Genomic DNA, 26,288 nt, shown 5'->3' with positions numbered 1-26,288 from the left:
TTTTCTCATGATTTTGAATTTTTATTTCACTTGTCTAGGAACTTTTGATTGAATGTGGACATATGTTTTGACTGAATAGTAGATAATATGTTGAAGGGAGCCTGGATTATACCATCAACCTTAACTGGTGTTGAGTTTTGTTCTGCCATGCAGTTAAATTACTGGTGGATAACAAGCTTGGTTTTATTCTTTGTTAGGGTGGGTCTATTTCAGTTAGAACTTTGTTCTAGGGTATGGCTCTTATGCTAAGAACTGATCCTTACTCTTCAAGAGTGGCCTTGCTGGGATATAAACAGAATGAATGAGGTGCTCAGCAAGGTCTCACTACTTCTACTCCCAGCATCCCGTGACATCTGATATCACTGGCCAGCTCTCAGTCTCACAGCAGGTGGTTGTTAAGTAGGCCTACTGAAGTCTTGACCAGCTCATATGTGGCCCAGCCCTAAGGCAAGGACCTGCATTGAATCTCCACAGGGATTCTAGGAATCCCCCTTGAAGCAGTTCCTTCTTCTCTAGTGCCCTCCCTCACAAATTCCAGTCACTTTAGAAGCCCAGAACTCCAACTTCCTCCTCCTTAGCTTAATGAGACTGCAACTCCACTTGGGTTCTAATCACTCTGCACTGCAACAGGAAAAGTATTCTCTGGCAGAGAACTGTGTTTCACCTCATGTTTTTCCTTTCTCTTGAGGATGACAGTCCTGGACTGCTCAATGCCTGGCAATAAGAGCCTCATGTATTTTGACTAGTTTTACTGTTGTCTTCTGTGAGAGGCTAAGTTCCAAACCCAAGGTCGAAAGTTGAAATTTAGGCTAAATGTTTCTTTCAGTTTTTGTGACTACTTCAGAGGAATATCCTTGTTTTCAGGTCTGTTTAATCAACCTCCTTGGTGGCAGGTCCAGGAGAGGCAGATCCACTTCTGGAGAACCTCTAGTTAGTCCTCCTGGCTTATAAACTGTACTCTGGTTGTAATTTTGTGAGGAAGCAGTTGCAGACTTTATCCAGTATTTTCTGAAGCTCATATTTTTACTTCTCAGGAGTCTCAGAAGCACTTGCAACACAATTACCTTGTCACCTGATTTCATCACACTGAAAAAGAAACTTCTGCTCATGCTTTGAAGTTACTCAGCTTCCACTGAGGTTTTCAAACTGAAAACATATGATCTGAATGAGTTCTTGGAAGGCAAATTGCCTGTTTTTCTCTTCTTTATCTGTGTATTCTGCAACTCTTGCCCTGGTACCCAGTATCTTCCTTGCTTTGAAATCCTCTGTCACTAGAAACTATAAAATAGCTCTCTTTCTCTATGCCTTTGTCCACAGCAGAAACAATGGGAATGACAGTAAAGAAGTTTCTTCAGTCTGAAGAAAACTGGAGTCAAAGATGGATCTTAGCAGGCTGTTAACCTGAGTGTTTGCTCTCTCTTCTTATAAACCAGAATGAGAATATCAAGCTGGCTCGCTGAATAAGCAGTAAAGAGCTGCGTTTGATTGTAAAGAATAATGAAGTTACACTTAATCACAACAATCATGTCTGCAATGGTAGTTTCAACACCAAGGAAAGACGCATGATGTTCAAGAGAAGTAAATCTTAAGGCAAGGGGACTGCATGGGCCATTATACCATACATGACAGTTCCCTCACGGTTGATGCTTTTTAGTTCTTCGCAAAGAAAAGTTTCTCAATTATAGAGATTCTTACCACTTCTCTGAAATTAAACAGATGCTTTGAAATTTTCCTTTAGCTTTTCTACCCACTGTGTTCCACATCTTATTCTTCTAAGGAAGGTTTTTTAAAAGAAAACAGAACTATGACTTTTATATTAATGTACCAACAATAAAAGGCGAAATGACTTCTTATTATGACAGTATGAAGAAGATGCCAAAAAAGCAAACGGATCTTTGTTTACATCGAGAGCAGTTCAATAGTTAGAATAAAGTGACAATATCACTTTTCTCACCTGCAGAGATACAATGCAACTCTTTTCATGGATAATGTCGAAATGTATGCATATTAAATAAAAGCAATCAGAATAATTAAAAAAAAAAGACTAAAAATCAGCTTGTAGGATAGAGCAAGCAATCCAAAGGGGGGAAAGTGGGACCAAGAAGTAGAAACTCTCCTATCACACACTATTTTAATAGTCATTTGAACTAATAATGTCAGTTTCTACCTCCCATCCTAGAATATAAATTCTATGAATTTGGGAACAGAATTTATTTTGCAAATTACTGTATCTATGCATGTGTCTAGCACTTAATGTGTATGTTCAATAAACATGGCAATGAATGAAAATAAACAAAAACTGTTAGAATTTTTAGAAAGAAGCTGAATTTCTTCATGAAGTGAAAAAGAGAGAAAAAGGGGACAAATTAAATATAGGCTTATTAATCAAAAGGACAACTTTTGGAAATACAAACACTTATCCATTACCTAAGATGAAGGAGAAACTTTAAAAAGATACTAATACCTGTCTGGTAAAGATCTGGCTATTACAAGTTCTCTTAATTCTTGAACTCCTAGAGCTTTTGTCTTCATTATTTTTCCTGTCTCTACATACTTTCCACAAACTCATAAAACTTAACGTCTAGGATATCACCATAATCAAAAACATCTCAAAGCATTTCCTATAGAAGGTAGTACATAAACGTAACATAATAAGTGCTGCGTGCTGAATTATTCCCCCCGAATTCATACGTGGAAGCCTTAACCCTTACTAACTCAGAATACGACCTATTTGGAGATAGGACCTTTAAAGAGGCGATTAAGTTGAAATGAAGTCACCAAGTGTGGGTGCTCATCCAATCTGATTGGTACATGTAAGAAGAAGAAATCTGGATACAGAGACACACTAGGGGTGCACGTGCCTAGAAGAACAGACTATGTGAGGACACAGAAAGAAGGCAACCATCTGTAAACCAAGGAGAGAGGCCTCAGAAAGAAAAAAAAACCTGTCAATGCCTTGATCTTGGACTTCTAGCCTCTAGAACTATTCTAGAGAAAGTAAATTTCTATTATTTAAGCGACCCAGTTTGCAGTATTTTCAGATGGCAACTCTAGCAAATAAATACAATAAGTAATGACAGAAAATAAATTGCCACATCAATAGTTCTGTTCAAACAATAGTTGACGAAAAACTATTTCAGTAACGTAACTTTAATTTGGACTAATTTTCTTTATGTTAGGAAGCAAACAGCAAGTTATTTCTAGAAAGATCACTGCATATCCTTCTAATGTAAGAAAAAGATGATTCTATAGAGAGACGCATACACAGTAAGTACTGGTAATAAAACGAACAGACTTTGCTGAGCAGATTTTATTATGAAATTTGACAGAAAATACACTAAGAAATAGAATTAGAGTTTGAGTACACAATATGCCATACTCTTCGGATTTTAGTCATCCTGAAAAAGAAAAAAGAATTCATTTAGAGGAATCCCTACTTGTATAATGGTTTTAAAATACCTGTCTGAAATTTCATTCTTGACAATTAAGAGTAAGTAATACGCTTTTTTCAAAAGAATGAAAAGAACTGAGGACAGTCTCAGAGACCTCTGGGACAACATTAAACACACCAACATTCGAATTATAGGGGTTCCAGAAGAAGAAGAGAAAAAGAAAGAGACTGAGAAAATATTTGAAGAGATTATAGTTGAAAACTTCCCTAATATGGGAAAGGAAATAGTTAATCAAGTCCAGGATGCACAGAGAGTCCCATACAGGATAAATCCAAGGAGAAATACACCAAGACACATATTAATCAACCTGTCAAAAATTAAATACAAACAAAACGTATTAAAAGCAGCAAGGGAAAAACAACAACTAACACACAAGGGAATCCCCATAAGGTTAACCACTGATCTTTCAGCAGAAACTCTGCAAGCCAGAAGGGACTGGCAGGACATATTGAAAGTGATGAAGGAGAAAAACCTGCAACCAAGATTACTCTACCCAGCAAGGATCTCATTAAGATTTGATGGAGAAATTAAAACCTTTACAGACAAGCAAAAGCTGAGAGAGTTCAGCACCGCCAAACCAATTTTACAACAACTGCTAAAGGATCTTCTCTAGGCAAGAAACAGAAGAGAAGGAAAAGACCTACAATAACGAACCCAAAACAATTAAGAAAATGGGAATAGGAATATACGTATTGATAATTACCTTCAATGTAAATGGACTAAATGCTCCCACCAAAAGACACAGACTGGCTGAATGGATACAAAAACAAGACCCATATATTTGCTGTCTACAAGAGACCCACTTCAGACCTAGAGACACATACACACTGAAAGTAAGGGGATGGAAAACGATATTTCATGCAAAGGGAAACCAAAAGAAAGCTGGAGTAGCAATTCTCATATCAGACAAAATAGACTTTAAAATAAAGACTATTAGAAGAGACACAGATGGACACTACATAATGATCAAGGGATTGATCCAAGAAGAAGATATAACAATTGTAAATATTTATGCACCCAACATAGGAGCACCTCAATACATAAGGCAAATAGTAACAGCCATAAAAGGGGAAATCGACAGTAACATATCATAGTAGGGGACCTTAACACCCCACTTTCACCAATGGACAGATCATCCAAAATGAAAATAAATAGGAAACACAAGCTTTAAATGATACATTAAACAAGATGGACTTAATTGATATTCATAGGACGTTCCACCCAAAAACAACAGAATACACATTTGTCTCAAGTGCTCATGGAACATTCTCCAGGATAGACCATATCTTGGGTCACAAATCAAGGCTTCGTAAATTTAAGAAAATTGAAATTGTATCAAGTATCTTTTCCGACCACAACGCTATGAGACTAGATATCAATTACAGGAAAAGATCTGTAAAAAATACAAACACATGGAGGCTAAACAATACACTACTTAATAACGAAGTGATGACTGAAGAAATCAAAGAGAAAATCAAAAAATACCTAGAAATAAATGACAATGGAGACATGATGACCCAAAACCTATGGGATGCAGCTAAAGCAGTTCTCAGAGGGAAGTTTATAGCAATACAATCCTATCTTAAGAAACAGGAAACATCTCGAATAAACAACCTAACCTTGCACTTAAAGCAATTAGAGAAAGAAGAACAAAAAAACCCCCGAAGTTAGAAGAAGGAAAGAAATCATAAAGATCAGATCAGAAATAAATGAAAAAGAAATGAAGGAAACGATAGCAAAAATCAATCAAACTAAAAGCTGGTTCTTTGAGAAGATAAACAAAATTGATAAACCATTAGCCAGACTCATCAAGAAAAAAAGGGAGAAGACTCAAATCAATAGAATTAGAAATGAAAAAGGGGAAGTAACAACTGACACTGCAGAAATACAAAAGATCATGAGAGATTACTACAAGCAACTCTATACCAATAAAATGGACAACTTAGAAGAAATGGACAAATTCTTAGAAATGCACAACCTGCCAAGACTGAATCAGGAAGAAATAGAAAATATGAACAGACCAATCACAAGCACTGAAATTGAAACTGCAATTAAAAATCTTCCAACAAACAAAGGCCCAGGACCAGATGGCTTCACATGCGAATTCTATCAAAAATTTACAGAAGAGCTAACACCTATCCTTCTCAAACTCTTCCAAAATATAGCAGAGGGAGGAACACTCCCAAACTCATTCTACGAGGCCACCATCACCTTGATACCAAAACCAGACAAGGATGTCACAAAGAAAGAAAACTACAGGCCAATATCACTGATGAACATAGATGCAAAAATCCTCAACAAAATACTAGCAAACAGAATCCAAGAGCACATTAAAAGGCTCATACACCATGATCAAGTGGGGTTTATTACAGGAATGCAAGGATTCTTCAATATACGCAAATCAATCAATGTGATAAACCATATTAACAAATTGAAGGAGAAAAACCATATGATCATCTCAATAGATGCAGAGAAAGCTTTTGACAATATTTAACACCCATTTATGATAAATATCCTCCAGAAAGTAGGCACAGAGGGAACTTTCCTAAACATAATAAAGGCCATATATGACAAACCCACAGCTAACATCGTCCTCAATGGTGAAAAACTGAAAGCATTTCCACTAAGATCAGGAACAAGACAAGGTTGCCCACTCTCACCACTCTTATTCAACATAGTTTTGGAAGTTTTAGCCACAGCAATCAGAGAAGAAAAGGAAATAAAAGGAATCCAAATCGGAAAAGAAGAAGTAAAGCTGTCACTGTTTGCAGATGACGTGATACTATACATAGAGAATCCTAAAGATGCTACTAGAAAACTACTAATCAATGAATTTGGTAAAGTAGCAGGATACAAAATTCATGCACAGAAATCTCTGGCATTCCTATACACTAATGATGAAAAATCTGAAAGTGAAATCAAGAAAACACTCCCACTTACCACTGCAACAAAATGAATAAAATATCTGGGAATAAACCTACCTAAGGAGACAAAAGACCTGTATGCAGAAAATTATAAGACACTGATGAAAGAAATTAAAGATGATACAAATAGATGGAGAGATATACCATGTTCTTGGATTGGAAGAATCAACATTGTGAAAATGACTGTACTACCCAAAGCAATCCACAGATTCAATGCAATCCCTATGAAACTACCACTGGTATTTTTCACAGAACTAGAACAAAAAATTTCACACATGTATGGAAACACAAAAGACCCCGAACAGCCAAAGCAATCTTGAGAACGAAAAACGGAGCTGGAGGAATCAGGCTCCCTGACTTCAGACTATACTACAAAGCTACAGTAATCAACACAGTATGGTACTGGCACAAAAACAGAAATATAGATAAATGGAACAGGATAGAAAGTCCAGAGATAAACCCACGCACATATGGTCACCTTATCTTTGATAAAGGAGGCAGGAATGTACAGTGGAGAAAGGACAGCCTCTTCAATAAGTGGTGCTGGGCAGGGAGATCAGCTCGGTGCTTTGTGACTGCCTGGAGGGGTGTGATAGGGAGGGTGGGAGGGAGGGAGTCGCAAGAGGGAAGAGATATGGGAACATATGTATATGTATAACTGATTCACTTTGTTATAAAGCAGAAACTAACACACCATTATAAAGCAATTATACCCCAATAAAGATGTTAAAAAAAAAAAAGTGGTGCTGGGAAAACTGGACAGGTGCTTGTAAAAGTATGAGATTAGATCACTCCCTAACACCATACACAAAAATAAACTCAAAATGGATTAAAGACCTAAATGTAAGGCCAGACACTATCAAACTCTTAGAGGAAAACCTAGGCAGAGCACTCTATGACATAAATCACAGCAAGATCTTTTTTGACCCACCTCCTAGAGAAATGGAAATAAAAACAAAAACAAACAAATGGGACCTAATGAAACTTCAAAGCTTTTGCACAGCAAAGGAAACCATAAACAAGATGAAAAGACAACCCTCAGAATGGGAGAAAATATTTTCAAATGAAGCAACTGACAAAGGATTAATCTCCAAAATTTATAAGCAGCTCATGCAGCTCAATAACAAAAAAACAAACAACCCAATCCAAAAATGGGCAGAAGACCTAAACAGACATTTCTCCAAAGAAGATATACAGACTGCCAACAAACATATGAAAGAATGCTCAACATCACTAATCATTAGAGAAATGCAAATCAAAACTACAATGAGATATCATCTCACACCGGTCAGAATGGCCATCATCAAAAAATCTACAAACAATAAATGCTGGAGAGGGTGTGGAGAAAAGGGAACCCTCTTGCACTGTTGGTGGGAATGTAAATTGATACAGCCACTGTGGAGAACAGTATGGAGGTTCCTTAAGAAACTACAAATAGAACTACCATATGACACAGCAATCTCACTACTGGGCATATATACCCTGAGAAAACCATAATTCAAAAAGACTCATGTACCCAAATGTTTACTGCAGAGATGGAAACAACCTAAGTGTCCATCATCGGATGAATGGATAAAGAAGATGTGCACATATATACAATGGAATATTACTCAGCCATAAAAAGAAATCAAATTGAGCTATTTGTAATGAGGTGGATAGATCTAGAGTCTGTCATACAGAGTGAAGTAAGTCAGAAAGAGAAAGACAATTACCGTATGCTAACGCATATATATGGAATTTAAGAAAAAATAAATGTCATGAAGAACCTAGGGGTAAGACAGGAATAAAGACACAGACCTACTACAGAATGGACTTGAGGATATGGGGAGGGGGAAGGGTAAGCTGTGACAAAGCGAGAGAGAGGCATGGACATATATACACTACCAAACGTAAAGTAGATAGCTAGTGGGAAGCAGCCACATAGCACAGGGAGATCAGTTAGGTGCTTTGTGACCACCTAGAGGGGTGGGATAGGGAGGGTGGGAGGGAGGGAGACGGAAGAGATATGGGAACATATATATAGGTAGAACTTATTCAGTTTGTTATAAAGCAGAAACTAACACACCATGGTAAAGCAATTATACTCCAATTAAGATATAAAAAAAAAAAGTAATACGCTTTTTTCAAAGTGGAAAATATTAAAGTTACCTGTAAAAACGGTATTACTGCACACTTGACTCATCTTCTCTTTCAAGATGAGCTTCTGTTCTTTCAGTAGCCACATTGTGGATTAAATGTAAAGATGAACTTCTATAGATGTAGCAGCCACATTTTGGGTTGAATATTGGGGAATATAAACTAGAAATATCAGTACTAATTTGTTTTATAATGAATTAGAATAATTTTAAAACTTAAAATTCTATTTAATTTCATACAAACCTTTTCAAATTCATATGGCGAACTCCAAATAAACCTCTGAGAACTTATTTTTCGAATTGTAAATATAAAAGAATTGGGAAGACAGCACAAGAAGAGACCATACACTATGAGAGCAGTGACATGCTACAGTGTATAGTGAACAGACCAGGATTCTGATCTTGACTAAGTCATGATCATGGGATATTTCTTTGGATAGGCTCAATTTTTTTTCTTGAAAAATAAAGGGGCTTGAGCTGCTTTAAAACTGTAGGATTTAATAAGTTAGTGATTTAGAATATAATGGTTCAGAACAGATTTAAGTCTGTTAGAACACTTTAATATGAAAAAGGGATCATTGGGACTCATGTATAGGAGAACTCATGAAAACAGCACTTGGACATTATCTTCATTTATGTAGACTTCAAAAATTACTTCAGTTTTTGCTAAGAAAGAAAATTAATTGTTCCCCAAGTAACTGCTAATTCAAAAATTTGAGACATAAAAGGGGCCCTGGAGGTATTATCTTTCCTATATTAATAAATATCATATGACAAATATCTAGTATAATATCTAGAACTTAGGAGGTGTCCATTAAATAGAGCTACTGGGATGGGATGAATTGGGAGATTGGGATTGACATATATACACTACTATGTATAAAACAGATAACTAATGAGAACTGCTGTATAGCACAGGGAACTCTACTTAATGCTCTCTGATGACCTAAATGGGAAGGAAATCCAGAAAAGAGGGGATACTTATATACGTATGGCTGATTCACTTCGCTGTGCAGCAGAAGCTAGCACAGCACTGTAAAGCAACTACACCCCAATTAAGAAAAAATAGAGCTATTATTCTGTTTGTTTTGGCACAGCACTAATTAAGTCACCATACTTTTGAATCTTTATTCTTTCATCTCCAGTATTATTTCCCCCTCACAGTTTCATGTAATCATTCCTTCTATATGAAAATTAGTAATAAAATGGGGCATGGGCAGGGTTGTAGACTATAGAATCCAGCTAGAAATCTACTTTCAGACTGAAATAGACTCATAATGAAATAGAATGATCTTTAGAGAAGTTTAATCGTGTAATTTCAAGATCTACCAAACAATGCTAACATCTGGACCATATTTTATTCATATCATGAAAAATTTGTTTAATACTTTAACAAAGATACATATTTTAGGACTATTTTTATATAAACTTAGAATAAAAAGCTTTACATATTTCTGAAATTTTATAAAATATAAATAATGAACAAATAAAAAATTGATAAGCAATCTTATTTTCTAAATGATTTACAGAAATTGCTAACTAACTACAGGAAAGTTATTGATTTTGGAAATGTTGGCCATTAAGATTTTACTAACAAAAATTATTCATAAGGTATGAACAGGCAAAACAAATCACTATATGTGTATTACATGCATAGGGATGCTGCAGTTGCATTATACTATGCTATATTTTTACTGTTAAATTCACAAGACTAAAGTTATGTCTTTTTAGGCTGCTATTCTTATGCACGAACAATGAAGTCATTGTCAGTATCGTTTACCTGAGTTAGCTGTTGGTCAGGAAACAAACAATGAAGCCAGGCTTTGGGTAGATGGGTTCGGGAACCCTACTGTCCACTCTATTTACTTTCACTTGAGTCTGCTCTTTGAGGAAGGTAGACTTCCAGGCACTGCATATTATATTTGCGTGATGGGTACCATGATGGCCCCCATGACCTAGTGCCTGGACAGAATTTAACATGAGCCACCTTTTTTCCAGGTTACCATGTAGATAGAACAGGGTCAGAGCCAGATTATTTAGTTTCAAATCACACAACAGATTTGTTTTTGAATCCTTACAGCCTTCAGTAAATCTTCTTAAGAGGTAATACAGGATATTGTTGAAGAGGACAAACAGTAGAGTTGGACAAGCTCAGTATAAATCACGGCTCTGACATTTGCTAGCTGTGTAACCAATAGATACTCTACATACTCTTTAACTCTTAGTGTCCTCATCTGTGAAACAGGGAAATAACAGTAAGTAGCTAACTGAGGTTACTGAGTGGATTAAATAAGAAAAAAATATTTATAAATGGTTGCTACAGTGTGCTAGGAAAATTGTAACTGTTAAGTATATTTTTAAAAAATTGCTACTGTCTCAGCTATTTCAGCTGTACTGTCAGGCAGCAAAAAACAGTTGATTTTCCACGGTCGGGTCAGATTGTTAAAGTGAGAATGACATCCTGTACACCCCCTGGCCCCATCCTCTCTGATATGACACAAGCAGCAGTTACTTTCAAAGTGTAAGTGAAACTTAGGGACAAAACTTCAGAGCCAATACATTCTGTCAGCCTTCCACATAAGGTCGTTCTTTCACCAGTGATGATCTTGGAGGTTCGAGGCTTAATTCTTATGCCTTCCCTTATTAGGTCACAGCATAACTGCCTAAGCTAAAGCAATAAATGTCTGTAGATTGAGGAAGAACAAGGTGATAATTTTATGAGGTTCAGGATCCTTTAGAGCAAGTATGGGATTGGATGATAGGGAACGTAGTGAGGTCAGAACGCTCAAGGAGTCCTAGCACATTTGATACTATTAAGCTTTAAGTATTGATAGAAAAAGAGAGAGGTCTTTAGGAGATTTTATGAATTTTTTCCCAATGTTTCATTGACATTTTATGTGTTTTTCAGTAGCATATTTTATGCTAAGTCTTATTACGAAACTAGACACTAATGTAGGGAGATAAACTGGTTTTTTTTTAAACTGAAAAAAACTTTACAATCTAAAATGGCATAGTCTCCATCTGAATGAAGAAAAAATTGAGAAGTAAGCTTGCCTTCTATATACCTTGGGATATATGTTGGAATTAAAAAACTACCAGTTATAAAGTAAGTCAGTCACAGGGATGTAATGTATAGCACAGGGAATACAGTCACAAATACTATAACTTTTTATGGTAGGTAATGTATAAAAATACTGAATCACTATGTTGTACACCTGAACCTATTATAATATTGTTAAGTCAATTATACTTCAAAAAAAATACTGAAAGATTCCAACTGAAAACATTTAAAATTATATATAAAATAGGAGATATAAAAGTGGTTTCTGGAGATGAAAAATAATTATTTATAACTGTATAGCTAACATAAGTTTGAAAAGTTGAATAAAGTTAATGTTTCCCCAAAAATATAACTACAGAAAGTGGCATGACAAAAAAACTTGCTGGTAACATTCTTGCTTTCTTTTTTATGTTACCAAAGAACTATCCTTCCAATAATGTTCTCAGTCCTAAGAAATTCATTAAAGTCTTTCAAATAATCACACTCAGATATTCCATGTTTCATATTCTATTCATTACCCAGAAAAAAAAGGAAAGTGAGTCAAAACATTTAACAAAGCAAACATAACCCCAGGATCGAAAATCAAATAGATAAATTATTTGAAAAATTTAATTATGTACAAAGTAACTTTCATGCAAGGTAAAATTCCTAGGTAATTAAATTCTACAAGTTCTTTGATAAATTATACGTAGAAAAGTCCCTTCTAACTTTTTACATTACATGACAGCAAAAGAACCTCTAAAGTACTATTAAGATAGTATATACTAAAAAGGAAATTGGTTGAAAAAGAAGTATGCAGTAGTGCTCGTAGATAATGAAAGTGATTTAAATGTTACCAAATGATTCACTAAAGTACCACAAATACAAACAGATAAATAATTGATACTCCATAAATGAAGAGTCCTTTGCCCAAGAATAAACCGCGTTATTCAGAAAATGACCAGAGGTGCTAAAAGTCTGCCAATGTTAATATGACTAAACAGGGTTCAATTTACAACATGCAAACAATATGGATGCTACTTCTAAGAATTTTAGAAATTTACCACATATTAAACTTTATCAGTTGAAAAAATGTAAATCTATTCCAGCTGCCTAGAAATTCATCTAATTTAAGACAATTCAATGAATTGTGGGAGTTTCGGGGGAAATAAGTAATATGTTAACAGTGTAATAAATTTTTGGATTTACATCAAAGATTAAACGTATTCTCTTTTAGTAAAATGGTGTTTCTCAGGCTTGTAAAAATCTTCAGACAGGGCTTCCCTGGTGGCGCAGTGGTTGGGAGTCCGCCTGCCGATGCAGGGGACACGGGTTCGTGCTCCGGTCCAGGAGGATCCCACATGCCGCAGAGCGGCTACGCCCGTGAGCCATGGCCGCTGAGCCTGTGCGTCCGGGGCCTGTGCTCCGCAACGGGAGAGGCCACAGCAGTGAGAGGCCCGCGTACCACACACACACACACAAAAAAATCCTCAGACAAAATTCAAATTTTTATGACTAAAAAACCCTAGTTTGATTATGTCCCTAAAGTTTAATTATATATTTTATCCCCCGGTTTGAAACTCTGAAAATCTTGGACTGAGTAATTAATTTCAAAGTAGCACTCATTTTTACTTGGGGGGAAGGAGTGGTAGAAAATTCCCATTTAACCCAAGGGTAGTACAGATTACGGACTACAAGTCAATATTTTAAAGAACCACTTCCTTGAAATCTGGAGTCTGGATAATGTGAGGATAGAAGACAGGTAGGAAAAAATACAAGTAAAACTATAAAGAAAAAAATTTCAAAACTTTGGAGTATAAAACTGTACTACATATGGCATAAATTGAACCCTGCTTTATTTTAAAATAAAGCAAAAATAAAAATTAATAGAACAATTCTCACTGTTAAGTCAGAGGAAGAACTGCAACCCCAGTTTAACTGATTTTTAATAATTATTGCCCCAATGAGTTTAGAAGAAACACAGCCCAGGAGATGATTGTTTAGCATAGGAATAACAAATTAATATATACAAAATGCAATGCATTAGATAATTTTCTGGTATTGAGTTAGCATTGCAAATAGCAAGGATTAGAAACAAAATAGAAATGTCTATTTCCTACCTATATCACTGGCTACCATCTTGGAAAACTTTCTGCTTTTGATCTTCACTGAAAATAATATTTTGATACAAAATGTCAAAATCTATTCAAAGTAAACTACATGAATTAAATGTAATTAAAAGAAAATACTGTAAAATAAAGATACTATACCCTTTTCTATAAAATTATTCACTTTTTGTTGATCATCTGAATTGTGTGGTGATGAAGAACCTACACAAATGAAGACAATGGAAGGAACAGGCACATAGTCAGTCACAAACGCTGAGTTGTCACAGGGAAAAGTACAAACAAAGTAATCTGGTAACCCTTAAAACAAGTTCCCATACTACTGGCCAGAAGAAAATATCATGTATATAGTTAATAATAATTCTTATAATATTACAGTAAGAACAGCAATCAGTAGTGCATTATCTTTCGTCGACCAATCTCTAGTATGTATAAATATTAACCCTAATGTATAATAATTTTTCCAAAAGTTACAACCATTTGGCAAAATCTTGGTATATATTATAAGTTAGAGAACAGATAAAGAAAAATATAAGAAGTTATCTGTTTCTGAAAAAAAACATAAAAATTCTTGATATTAGTTAACCGAATAAGGTTTATCTAGTAGCACTTAGAGTCCTGTATAAGTACTATACTGGTAAAGTTTATTTTAGAGTTAGCTTTCTAGATACAAACTTTAAAATCATATATAAATTCTACTAGTACCATAGAGGTCTTTAAAATACTGAGGATGATACTTATAATTTTAGATATGTTCAAATATTTACTTAAATTTAATGAGGTAAGAAATATTTTATTTCAACTGTGGCTTTCAATACGTTTATCTAATATTTTTATAATTAAGATTTTAGTCCTTTTTCCTTAAAAAGATGTTCCTAATTTTCATTGTATTTCTTTAATTTCTAACACAAACTTTTTATTATACAGGGAATCCTAAGTAGTATTCTAGTTGACTTTATTATTAGAGTCAAACTACCTATCTTTGTAACACATTTCAAATGATATCTTACCCATTAAAATTTTCACCATCTCTCCAGCTATAAATCACCTCCCCTTCTTTGAATTCCTATAAAAGTTCACCTATTACTTCTCTTATGTTAATCACTTAACGCCTTATATTTTAAGTTTACATACACCTGACCTTTCCCACTGAACTGAACTGAGAAGCTGGGACTCTATGTGATTGATATTTGCATCTCTTTTGGACTCAGTGGAGTGCCCTTCATGTAGGAATCTCTAAGTAAACATTTGCTGAACGAATATAGCTTTTCTGCTAGAAGTGACTATCTAGAACATAACTGGAAGTAAATAAAATGGTTTTTCTATGCTGATTCCTTTTTTTATCACAGTGAAACTACTGAGCCTTCACAAATAAGGTCAAAATTTGACCTTCCCCCACAAAATCGTACTTTCTTTCTGTGGCCAGGTGGAAAACATCCTTGAAGTCTCTTCTCAGACCAAGTAAAGCCTGTCAACATTGGCAGGATCCGATTACTTCTAAAACAGTCTTATAAAAATTGCTCTTTTAAAACTATGTTATTTTTGCTAAATAGCATTTATAGATCCTCATAAATCCTATATCAAAAAATATGACATAAGTAACACTGAGCTCAGCAACATTTTCAGGAATAGAAATAGGGTACACTCCTTTTTCCCATAATATAATTCAGATTTAAAGAAGATAATGGTTATGAGAAGATGTTACATATACTTTAAAATATTATTCATCTCTGATACTACATAACCACATGGATGTACAAATATTTATTAACACTTGTTTTATTTGATATATTTCATATCAGACTAATAGCAAGATAGCATATCTGAACACGAATATAAAATTATAAAAATGCCCAGTATTTCTAACATAAAAATAGGCAACATAAGCTGTAAATTTGAATAAAAGAAGCAGATATATTTTCCCCTGAACTGAAAATGCCTACTACCAGTTGTAATAACTTCTGTGACAGCTCATGAAGAAGTTCCAAAAATGTTTTTAGCATTTCCTACTTGAATATATTTTAAAATTTAGATTAAATAAACACAGGAAAATACACACAGCTTTTGTTTTTTTCTAGGGTACACAGAAACTCCTGAGGGCACCATCTCATGGTATGTGGCCTTGGGTTTTCTTCAATTTGAAATGTATATATCCATATACACACATACATACATACATACACACACACATAAATTTTGGAAGCAGCACTAAAATATATCCCAACATTAGAGAAGTGGTCAGTGAAGCAATCTGAGTTCTTGGAAATAAAGATCAAATGAAGATGGCAGAAATAATTTTCTATGTTAATTCAGGATGGCAGAATTAATTTTCTATTTCAGAGAGATTGTTGGTTTATTTAAAGATAAATGGAAAGGGAAAACTATATTCATAACTTGGATTTTCTCAGGATGATTTTTGAATAGAGCTTTGATATCAGTTGGCTAAACTGTTCAGATCACAAATCTTGATTACGGGCTTTAAAAGCTTTTCAGAAAAGTTTCTCTTCAATTATACGTATTATTTCAAATGAACATATTGGTTTTGATAAAGGGCATATGGTTACTTTTCATTTTTATAATAGAGGTCCTCTTCTTAGTATGTATTAGGAATTCAGTTGAACTCCCAACTCACTTTTTATACATTTCTTCTCTCATAAACACAAACATTGTTTTCTAGCAACTATTTCCAGAGCTTTATTTTAGTTTCTATGGTAGTTCTTAGTACTTATGTATGACTGACATCCATCTCCCGGTATATGAAACATGTTTTAGGTACAACTGTTGTCTACCAAAGTGTGGTCTGTTTTTTGTAAAAGCAGTCTTTTCTGATATGCATGAATGAATATAACTCTTCAGATAACTCTTCGCTCTTTCAGAGCATAATCAAAGACTAAACTAAATAAACTAAGAGGTTATATCTAAAGATGAGAATTTGTGATTTATCAATGATTTCTGAGGTCACAATTTTTCCTTTGTATTTAAAATTCACCTAAAAGGATGCCTGGTGTCATACATATTTCTGCACGTTAAAACTGTATTTTCTTTTCATGTGAACCAAAGAGCACAGTATATTTGAAAATGTTGAATGATGTCTGAGTTTCTCTGGTACAAGAGAGAATCTGGAGGGTTTTTACCAGTATGCATCTTTTATATTTATCTATTGAATAATTATACTGAAGTGTACTTACATATTTACCTACAATTACCTCTCGTTGGGTTATCCCAAACTGCTAGAAATATACACCTATTGAAAGTCTGACTTAGGGTGAAAAGGAGTATTAATTTATTTGGGCTGAATCTTGTTAAAACACATTTGATAGTCATTTAATATATTGAAAGACAATATATCACATGTCCAAGTTATCAAATGTGGCCTATAGTCTTAACATATTGACAAGTGCATTCATATGGCCTTTAGGGAAGGTGAGAACATCAGAACAGTACTGTATATGGTTGGAGGAAGAACAGTAATAATTAAGAGATATTATAATTCTAAATCATATTCAGAAATAACTCTAGCCCTGTGAGATGGGAAGTACGTATTGCTCCATATTACTTGTTCAATGTTATTCTACCAACGTTCAGGCTTAATATTAGGTGCTAATGATATGAGTGATTCCTGTATTCCATGTTTTATTGGTGTAATGAGTGTACTTAAATATGAAATTTGAACATTAAGAAAACCAGAAGGTGCATATATTTTAAGAAAAGAAATGATTAACTTGAGCAATATCAGGAAAATGCAATTTTAAAAAGAAAACCTCACAAAAGTTCTATTGGTCCTAGATCTAACAGAATGGTAAACTGAAATATGAGGGAGTAAAGTAAAATGCACCTCTCAATTTTCCCCATTCTTAAAATTATTTCTGATGTAGAACTACCTACGCAAGGATCAAAATCTGTCTAAGAACAGTGTTACTTTCTGTTAAGAACAATCTTTCCAGTAGAAAGCTGATGAAAATTCCCAGCCAGAATGATTTAATAAATCTGTCAGTTAAAATTATGAAGTTAACCTTATTAAATTTTAGCAAAGTTTCAATCCACTAAAAAAAATAGTGAATTCAGGATCCTCTTAATTGTACGGGGACTCAAAAAGTAATGTTACTCTGAAATATTAATACATACATAGGTTACATAAGACTACTATACGGATAAGAAAGGACAAATGCTTTAATACAGCTATAAAATTATATCTCATATTACTTTGATCAAAATCAAATGTAACTAGTCTACAATTATTCTAACTGTCCACGGTCACCATTAGATAAGTGTTAAAAATCTTTCATAACATTTAGGTGAACATTATTCATGGATTAGAGCACTATTCTACCAGATGACTCCAGGCATGCTGACAGCAAAGACAAAAACTGTAGATGACGAAACCTTCGATCCAATGGTAAGAAGTAAAATACATTTTCCCAAAAAAGTGTAAATATTAGAAGCTAAGTAAACAGTTACACGACTCTTAACAGGTAGTAGCTGTAGATTTTTATCTAATGCATTTCTTTTCACTTAATGAGAATGCAAAGAATAGTTATGATTTTAAGAATAAATATGTGACACAGAAGTTCCCTGTAGGTGTGTTTTAAACGCTTATCTGTACAAATTTGACAAGCTGTATTTTTTGTAGAATTATTAATAAAATAAAAAGCAAATTACCAGAAGTTGGAGATTTGCAGCGATCTTCTGGAGCTACAGTCCCTTCACTAATATCGCACAGACCTGCTAAAAAACAAAACCAAAACCAAATCACACCACAAGTTTATGTAAGTGCAGTTTTACCTCCTATTTACAGTATGTATTTAATGACAGCCCATTAAAAAAAAAAAAAACCCAGCAGGTTAGCAGACTACGCTGGCATTGATACTATGCTCATTAGTTTTGAGATGAGAATATAGGAGTATTCTGATATTAAAACACCTCAAACTAACACAGCAGTCATCAGTTAAACAAATAAGAAACAATTTCCAAAAGAGATAATTTGCTATTTTTCAGGGACGTTAGATATAACACAGGATTTTGTTTAAAGTCGGCAATTTGAGGGCATATGACGTACATACTTCTTATTGGATTTCACTTGAAGGAGAATAAATACTTGGTAATAAATTTGGTGACTTTTACATCATAAGGACTCTCAACTCAAACCCCAAAGTGGTTTCCCCAAGTATATCTCAAGTACCTCCGTTAAATATCACTGAATAATAATTAAGAAAATATTGTGTGCTTCCAAGTTTGCAATATTTAAAATACAAGCATACCTTGTTTTACTGCACTTTTCACTTTGCTTGTATTGCATTTTTTTACAAATTGAAGGCTGTGGCAACCCTGCACTGAGAAAGCCTACAGCACCATTGTTTTCAACAGCATTTACTCACTTCGCGTCTCTATGTCACATCTCAGTAATTCTCATAATAATAATAAAAAAGTCTGAAATATTACATTTGTTACGGTGATCTGTGATCGGTGATCTTTGATGTTACTATTTTAATTGTTTTGGGGCACCATGAACCACACTCATGTAAGATAGCAAACTCAGTTGATAAATGTGTGTGTTCTGACTGCTCCACTGACCCGCCCTTCCCCCATTCCTCTCCCTCTCCTAAGGCCTCCCTATTCCCTAAGATATAATATTGAAAGTAGATCAGTTGATAACCCTACAGTGACCTCTAAGTGTTCAAGTAAAAGGAAGAGTCAGTCAGTCGCTCCCCTTTCTCTTTAAATCCAAAATGAGAAATAATTAAGCTTGGTGAGGAAGGCATGTCAAAAGCCCAGACAGGCTCAAAGCTAGGCCTCTTGAGCCAAATAGTTAGCCAAGTTGTGACTGCAAAGGAAAAGTTCTTGAAGGAAGTTAGACGTGCTACGCCAGTGAACACATGCATGATAAAGTGAAACAGCCTTAATGTTGATATGGAGAAAGTTTCAGTGGTTTGGATAGAAGATCAAATCAGCCACCACATTCCCTTAATCCAAAACCTAATCCAGAGGAAGGCCCTAACTCTCTTCATTTCTATGAAGACTGAGAGAGGTGGGGAAGCTGCAGAAAATTTTGAAGCTGGCAGAGGTTGGTTCATGACGTTTAAGGAAAGAAGCCCTCTCCATAACATAAAAGGGCAGAGTGAAGCAGCAAGGGCTGATGTAGAAGCTGCAGCAAGTTATCCAGAAGATCCAGTAAGATAATTAATGAGGGTGGCTATACCAGACAATAGATTTTCAATGTAACTGAAATAGCCTTCTGTTGGAAGATGCCATCTAGGACGTGCATAGCTAGAGAGGAGAAGTTAATGCCTGGCTTCAAAGCTTCAAAGGACAGGATGACTCTCTTGTTAGGGGTTATGCAGCTGGTGACTTGAAATTGAAGCCAATGCTCATTTACCATTCTGAAGAATCCTAGGAACCTTAAGAATTATGTTAAATCTACTCTGCCTATGCTCTATACATGGAACAACAAAGCCTGAATGACAATACTTCTGTTTATAACATGGCTTATGAAATCTTTTAAGCCCACTGTTGAGAGCTACTGTTCAGAAAAAAAGATTCCTTTCAAAATATTACTGCTTATTGACAATGTACCTGGTTACCCAAAAGCTCTGATGGAAATGTACTATGAGATTAATGTTGCTTTCATGGCTGCCAACACAACATCCGTTCTGCAGCTCATGGATCAAGGAGTAATTTCAACTTTCACATTTTATTATATTTCTTAAATAATATTATATATTTAAAAAATATATACTATATATATATATATACATTTTACATATATTTCTGTCATGTTGTAAGGCTATAGCTGCCATAGATAGCGATTCCTCTGATGGATCTGAGCAAAGTCAATTGAAAACCATATGGAAAGGATTCACCATTCTAGATACCATTAAGAACATTTGTGACTTCATGGGAAGAGGTTGAAATACCAACATTAACAGGAATTTGGAAGAAGCTGATTCCAACCCTCATGTTTGACTTTGAGAAGTTCAAGACTTTAGTGGAGGTAACTGCAGATGTGGTGGAAACAGCACGAGAACTAGAATTAGAAAGGGAGTCCGAAGATGGGACCGAATTGCTACAATCTCAGGATAAAACTTTAACAGACGAGGAGCTGCTTCTTATGGATGAACAAAGAAACTGGTTTCTTGAGATGAAATCTACCCCTGGTGAAGATGCTGGGAAGATTGTTGAAATGAGAACAAAGGATTTAGAATATCACCTAAAGTTAGTTGATAAAGTAGCGGCAGGGTTTGAGAGGGTTCGATTGTGAGTAAAATCGTGACAGGAAGAGCCAATCGATGCAGCACACGTCACTGTTGTCTTATTTTAAGAAGTTACCATACCCACCCCAGCCTTCGGCAGCCGCTGCCCTGACCAATCAGCAGCCTTTGACACTGAGGCAAGACCCTCCACCAGCAGAAAGGTTATGACCTGCTAAAAGCTCAGATAATGGTTTGTTAGATTTTTTAGCAATGAAGTATTTTAAAATCAAGGTCTGTACATTGTGTTTTTTTAGACATAATGCTACTGCACACTTAACAGACTACAGTATAGTGTAAACATAACTTTTATATGCACTGGAAAACCAAAAAATACATGTGACTCACTCTATTGCCACATTTGCTTTAATGTGGTGGTCTGGAACTGAACCTGCAATATCTCAGATGTATGCCTGTACTGCACATTACTTTTCTTCTAGGGCTATAACTCTTAAAAACTATACTATCACATTTTTAAAAGAGCTCTAAAGAAATACTTTCTTTTCTCAGATATATATGAATCATATAAAACTAATCTATCTTGTAGGATGGCCTCAATTCTTAGGAGAAATCCTAGCAAGGTATTTTACGCTATAGACAAAAACTATAAGACATGGCAAAATGCCAAGTAAACAATATGGAAATTAATTTGCTTGGAGATAGAAATGAAAAGAATTCTTCCAAAGTATTTAAAAATTACAAATAAACACACACCAGGAGCTTGGGATAGCTGGGCAACAGACAAGAGGCTGCATGACTAAGGCCTCAGAAGTTGTCGGGTCTGATATCGACATATGTGCACATATGACCAGTATCTGCTTTTCTATTCCTCTGGTAAAATTCATGATGTCACAACCTCTACAGTCCCTAAGAAAGCTCTTACAGTAACATTTAGAGAACACTGAGTACTGAATTGGGTTTATGAGGAGTGTTTTCTATTTTAAACTATATATTATTTGTCTTCATTGGATAGGAAGCTTTTGAATGACAACAAGTAGTTTTTTTCTTTTTTTTTCAACTTTCATCACACTAAAGATTTTGGAAAAAAAATAATAAAACTAGTCTTTACAGTTCTAAGATGACATATGTAATTACATACAAATACCATATAATTTCACTTATATGTGGAATCTAAAAAGATGGATGGTTGCCAGAGGTGGCAGGGGATGGGAGGAGAAATGGGTGAAGGGGGTCAAAAGGTAGAAACATCCAGTTATAAAATAAATAAGCTATGCAGATGTAATGAATACCATGATGACCACAGTTAATAACACTGTATTGCATATTTCAAAGTTGCTAAGAGAGTAGATCTTAAAAGTTCTTATCACAAGAAAAAAATTTTTTTAAACTACGTAAGGTGACGGTTGTTAACTAGACTTACCGTGGCAATCATTCTGCACTGTATACAAATATCAAATCATCATATTGTATACCTGAGACTAATATAACATTACATGTCAATCATACCTCAATTAAGTAAATAAATAAATAGTAGTGATTATATAGTCCAGTATTACAATGAGCCTGGTACTAAGTAAATTTTGAAATTTAAAGCCTTTGGTATTTTGTCAACTGCTATTAAACTCTATAAAAATGTAGTATGAGATATAATTCCCATTCTTAAAATAGCCTAGGAAGAAACATTTAAGAAGCTAAATTAAAGAGTGTGATAGTGATAATTTAATTTAGATATTAAATTACTGAGTGAGCTAAAAACCCCTTCTGTGCCTTCTGTCTGACTTAGGGTAAAAGCCGAAGTCCAGCTCCACGTGACTGGTTGATGTATATGATCCTATGGTATATGACTGTGGTATATATTATGTGGCTATGGTGTATCCTCTCTGACTTTATTTCCTCTCCTTCCACGTACTTCCCCATCTCCCTTACTCTCCCTACTTCAGCCACACTTACCGTTCACTGTAACCTTGAACTCACCAGTTACACTGCTTCTGAGCCACTGTACTTGCTCTTCTCTGCTTGAAATGTTCTCTCTACATACATCGTCACGGAAAACAGCTGTCTCCTTTAAATCTTTGCTCAAGATATTTTATTTAGAATGTAACACCCTTGTCACTGATATTTCAAATGCCCTTCATTTAATTATTTTTCCCTTTGGCACTATTATGCAACTTACTGTACATTAGCTATCTTTTAAAACTTCTGTCTTTTCCAGTATAATGTGAGTTCTATGAGGACAGAGATTTTTGTCTGTTTTATTACCTGTAACAGTGCATAGCACATAGTAGGTGCTCAATAAATATTTGTTGAATAACTGAATGAATATATATGAAAGGATTTCATAGCATATAATCTAATCCATTTTCTCTGTTGCTGCCAGAATCCCTTCAAGCAATATTCCTAGCAATACAGTTATCTAGGTGTTGCCCAAATGTATCCCAACCCAATTAGCTAGCTGGTAATAAACGACAATTACAAAGTTCTTGACACATTTAACTCTCACTGAAGCGAATGAGGTAGACAGCATTATCCTCATTTTACAGAAGAAGAAACTGAGGCACTGAGTGTTTCAGGTATCTTATTCAGTGACAAACACTTAATTATGTCTAGAGACAGTCAATTTCATTGTCATTGTAATAGATATTTTACTGGCCAGAAGTTCTTGAGTACATTTGGGCCCCAAATTGTTTTCTCTATAGCCTGCTTTAAAAAGAGGAAGAAATACAATATAAATGGATAACTTAAAATCTTCTGTATCTCTCACACTAGTACATTCAGCAGTTATGTCATATTATTGGCATACCTTAAGTTGTGGTAACAGAACAACCACTTGAACGCCAACAATATTCCAGTCACAAGATGAGGCACATTACATATGCCCTTTCACTTAATAACTACACTAACTTTATGAGGTGATCACCCCCATTTTGAGGACTCTGAGCCTCAGAGTAGCATCTTCTCTAATATAACACACATAAAAAGAGGGCTGAGATTTAACACAAATCTGCCTAAACTAACAACGATACCTCCAAGCATGTTCACATGAACTGCCTGAGCCAGTTTTTTGTTCTGTATACATGTAAGTATCTTTATAATCTAAACACAGGACTTAACATTTATTGCTGATAAACTTCATTTCCCTGGTTTAAGCTTATGATTTCTACCTATAATTACCTTTGGGGTTTTTATTCTGCCATCAAATGTATTAGTTATCCTTTAAACAGCAAAAATAAGCACACCTTCTCTTTCAATTGTTTAAACAGGAAGTTTAATTAACTACTTAAAATGTTCAACAAAGCATAATCATATGTTATTCAGTATTACGTATCCACTAACTGAGGCACACTACATCAAATTAGTATCAGGCCACAAACCGACCCACTAGGTACCATGCTTTAATCCAGGAGTTGGCAAATGTTTTCTGTGAAGGTCCAGATTGGGTTTTGGGGCCAATTTGTCACAACTACTCAGCTCTAACGTTGAAGCACAAAAGCAGCCATAGATAACACCTAAGCGAATTAGCATGGTGCTGCTCTAATAAAACTGTACTTCAAAAACAGGCAGTGGGCCATGGGCCAGATTTGGCCCGCAGACTGTAGTTTGCTGACTCCTGATTTAATCTTGCAACCATCAAATTGAACTAGGTATTTAGGTCACTTCTACCTGTCTGGTTCACAAAAGTATCATGGAATTCTTTATCAAACACCCAATTAACTTCAGGAAATATTATGTCAACAGGCTGCCATGAACTATCAATGTAGCTACCAGATTAAAAAGTAATGCTGATTTTGGAACAACTTACTTTTAGTGAATTCCTGCTGACTTCTATTATTATCTCTATTTTCAATATGCATGTAAGGCATCAACTACTTAGCAAATCATTCTAGAACTCTGACTGACTTGTAAATCAAATTTACTGATTTGTAAAATATTTGACCTTCATCAATTGGGGGTACCATTTACAAATTTTCTTTACAAATTCTCTTGATATCTTTTCATTATTGCTTGGTTTGCCTTATTTGCAAAATGTGGCTTAAACTTTAATTTCTCTTTATTATTTTTAATAATTTCCAGAGAGAAAAATCATTCTTAATGGAGAGTTGAGAAACAAAGTGATTTAGTTCTATACTCTATTTTTCAACTATCATTGCAAATCATCCTTAAAGTGGTATCCTAATCCTTCCTTAACTATATTTTCACTGTAACCAAACATTTTGCTGTATTTCTCATTTTGGGGAATTCAGCCTTAATTCAACACAGTACTTACTGGTCTATGCAACATTTTTATCCATCCTTGACTGTATCCCTTATTTCTTATATAGTCTCTTTCATTTCTTATAAGAAACACAAAGACAGAAATTTCAACTAGTACTACTGGGCTATTTCTCTTTTACTGTTTTATCGAAAATATTGACGACTTGACAGTAACTGCAATTGTAGAGCCCAAAACTTCATTTTTAGAGCCTCCTCTCTATAACTTTTGAAAATATCTTTCCTAAAGTCTAGATACAGCTTTGTGCATCTAATTTCCTTCTTTATTAAATTCTATATTTATCTATTTCCAAGCCTAAGTAAGCACTTTTTCTCATGTGTCTATTACTTTCACATCATTAGATATTATATTCAGAATAGAAATTTCCTTTTTGTGTCCTTCACTGAGTGAAAAAGTGGCCAACAAACCAAGATGTATATTATCACGTTTCACTCTTAACAGAATTAAGACTATCAGCATATATATATATATATATATATATATATATATACACGTAGTTGAAATACTTTATCACTACCTGTCCCTGTGACAGTTTCATAATTTTTATTATGAAAATACTGTAGATATTTTATACAGCTATAAAATATATAAACTTAAACAGTAACATTTTATCTTATAAAATAATTTGAGTGCCATCTTATTCTTTATGAAAATATATTAGCACCTATTAGTAGAAAAAAAACAAATCTCTCCATCCATATTGATCTATTACAAAAGATAGAAGGACAATTTCATGGTACTTGGGCTACACTTCAAGAACGTATTATAAAATATACACTTTAGCAAAAATATCATTTTCGTATCAATGCAATTAAAGAATTTTAGTACCAATTATTCTACATTTGATTTTATTTGAAATATAAATATTTTAGAAGGCACAAATATTCTTAAAATGTTAAAGTGTGTTTTAAAATAACGTTCTTTTAATTTTTATTTAAAACATAATCCTAAATATTGTTCAAGTGAGCATAACAACCATAAGTAAATATCTTAAACCGATGATGAAAACTCAAGTAGTTCTCTTGTGCCTAAACATGTAACTCTTCAATACAAGATGAAGCAAATAATAAAATGAATAATATTGTAAGCTTTACTACAGAATAAAGTAGCATGCAATGGAATTCAAGAAAAAAAAT

The 26,288-nt window shown here is 34.5% G+C and overlaps 1 protein-coding gene across 4 annotated transcripts in view; it reads right to left on the bottom strand.

The window, feature by feature from the left end:
* The window catches only part of STXBP5 (syntaxin binding protein 5), a 168,010-nt gene that overhangs the window by 39,581 nt on the left and 102,141 nt on the right, over positions 1–26,288 (bottom strand). The window contains exons 19-21 of one of the 4 annotated variants that reach the window (XM_060283869.1): positions 18,337–18,399; positions 13,822–13,881; positions 13,672–13,719 (exon numbers count right to left, since the gene is read on the bottom strand). In XM_060283869.1, coding sequence (XP_060139852.1) covers positions 13,672–13,719; positions 13,822–13,881; positions 18,337–18,399 — 171 coding nt within the window. Of the gene's footprint in view, positions 1–13,671; positions 13,720–13,821; positions 13,882–18,336; positions 18,403–26,288 lie in introns of all 4 variants that reach the window. The other 3 variants (XM_030853220.3, XM_030853223.2, XM_060283870.2) reach the window with 3 other exon arrangements.

The sequence above is a fragment of the Globicephala melas genome, chromosome 14 (assembly GCF_963455315.2).
Source record: "Globicephala melas chromosome 14, mGloMel1.2, whole genome shotgun sequence".
Taxonomy (NCBI): Eukaryota; Metazoa; Chordata; class Mammalia; order Artiodactyla; family Delphinidae; genus Globicephala; species Globicephala melas.
Note: the sequence above shows the minus strand (reverse complement) of the source record. Positions and strands in the feature narration are given on the sequence as shown.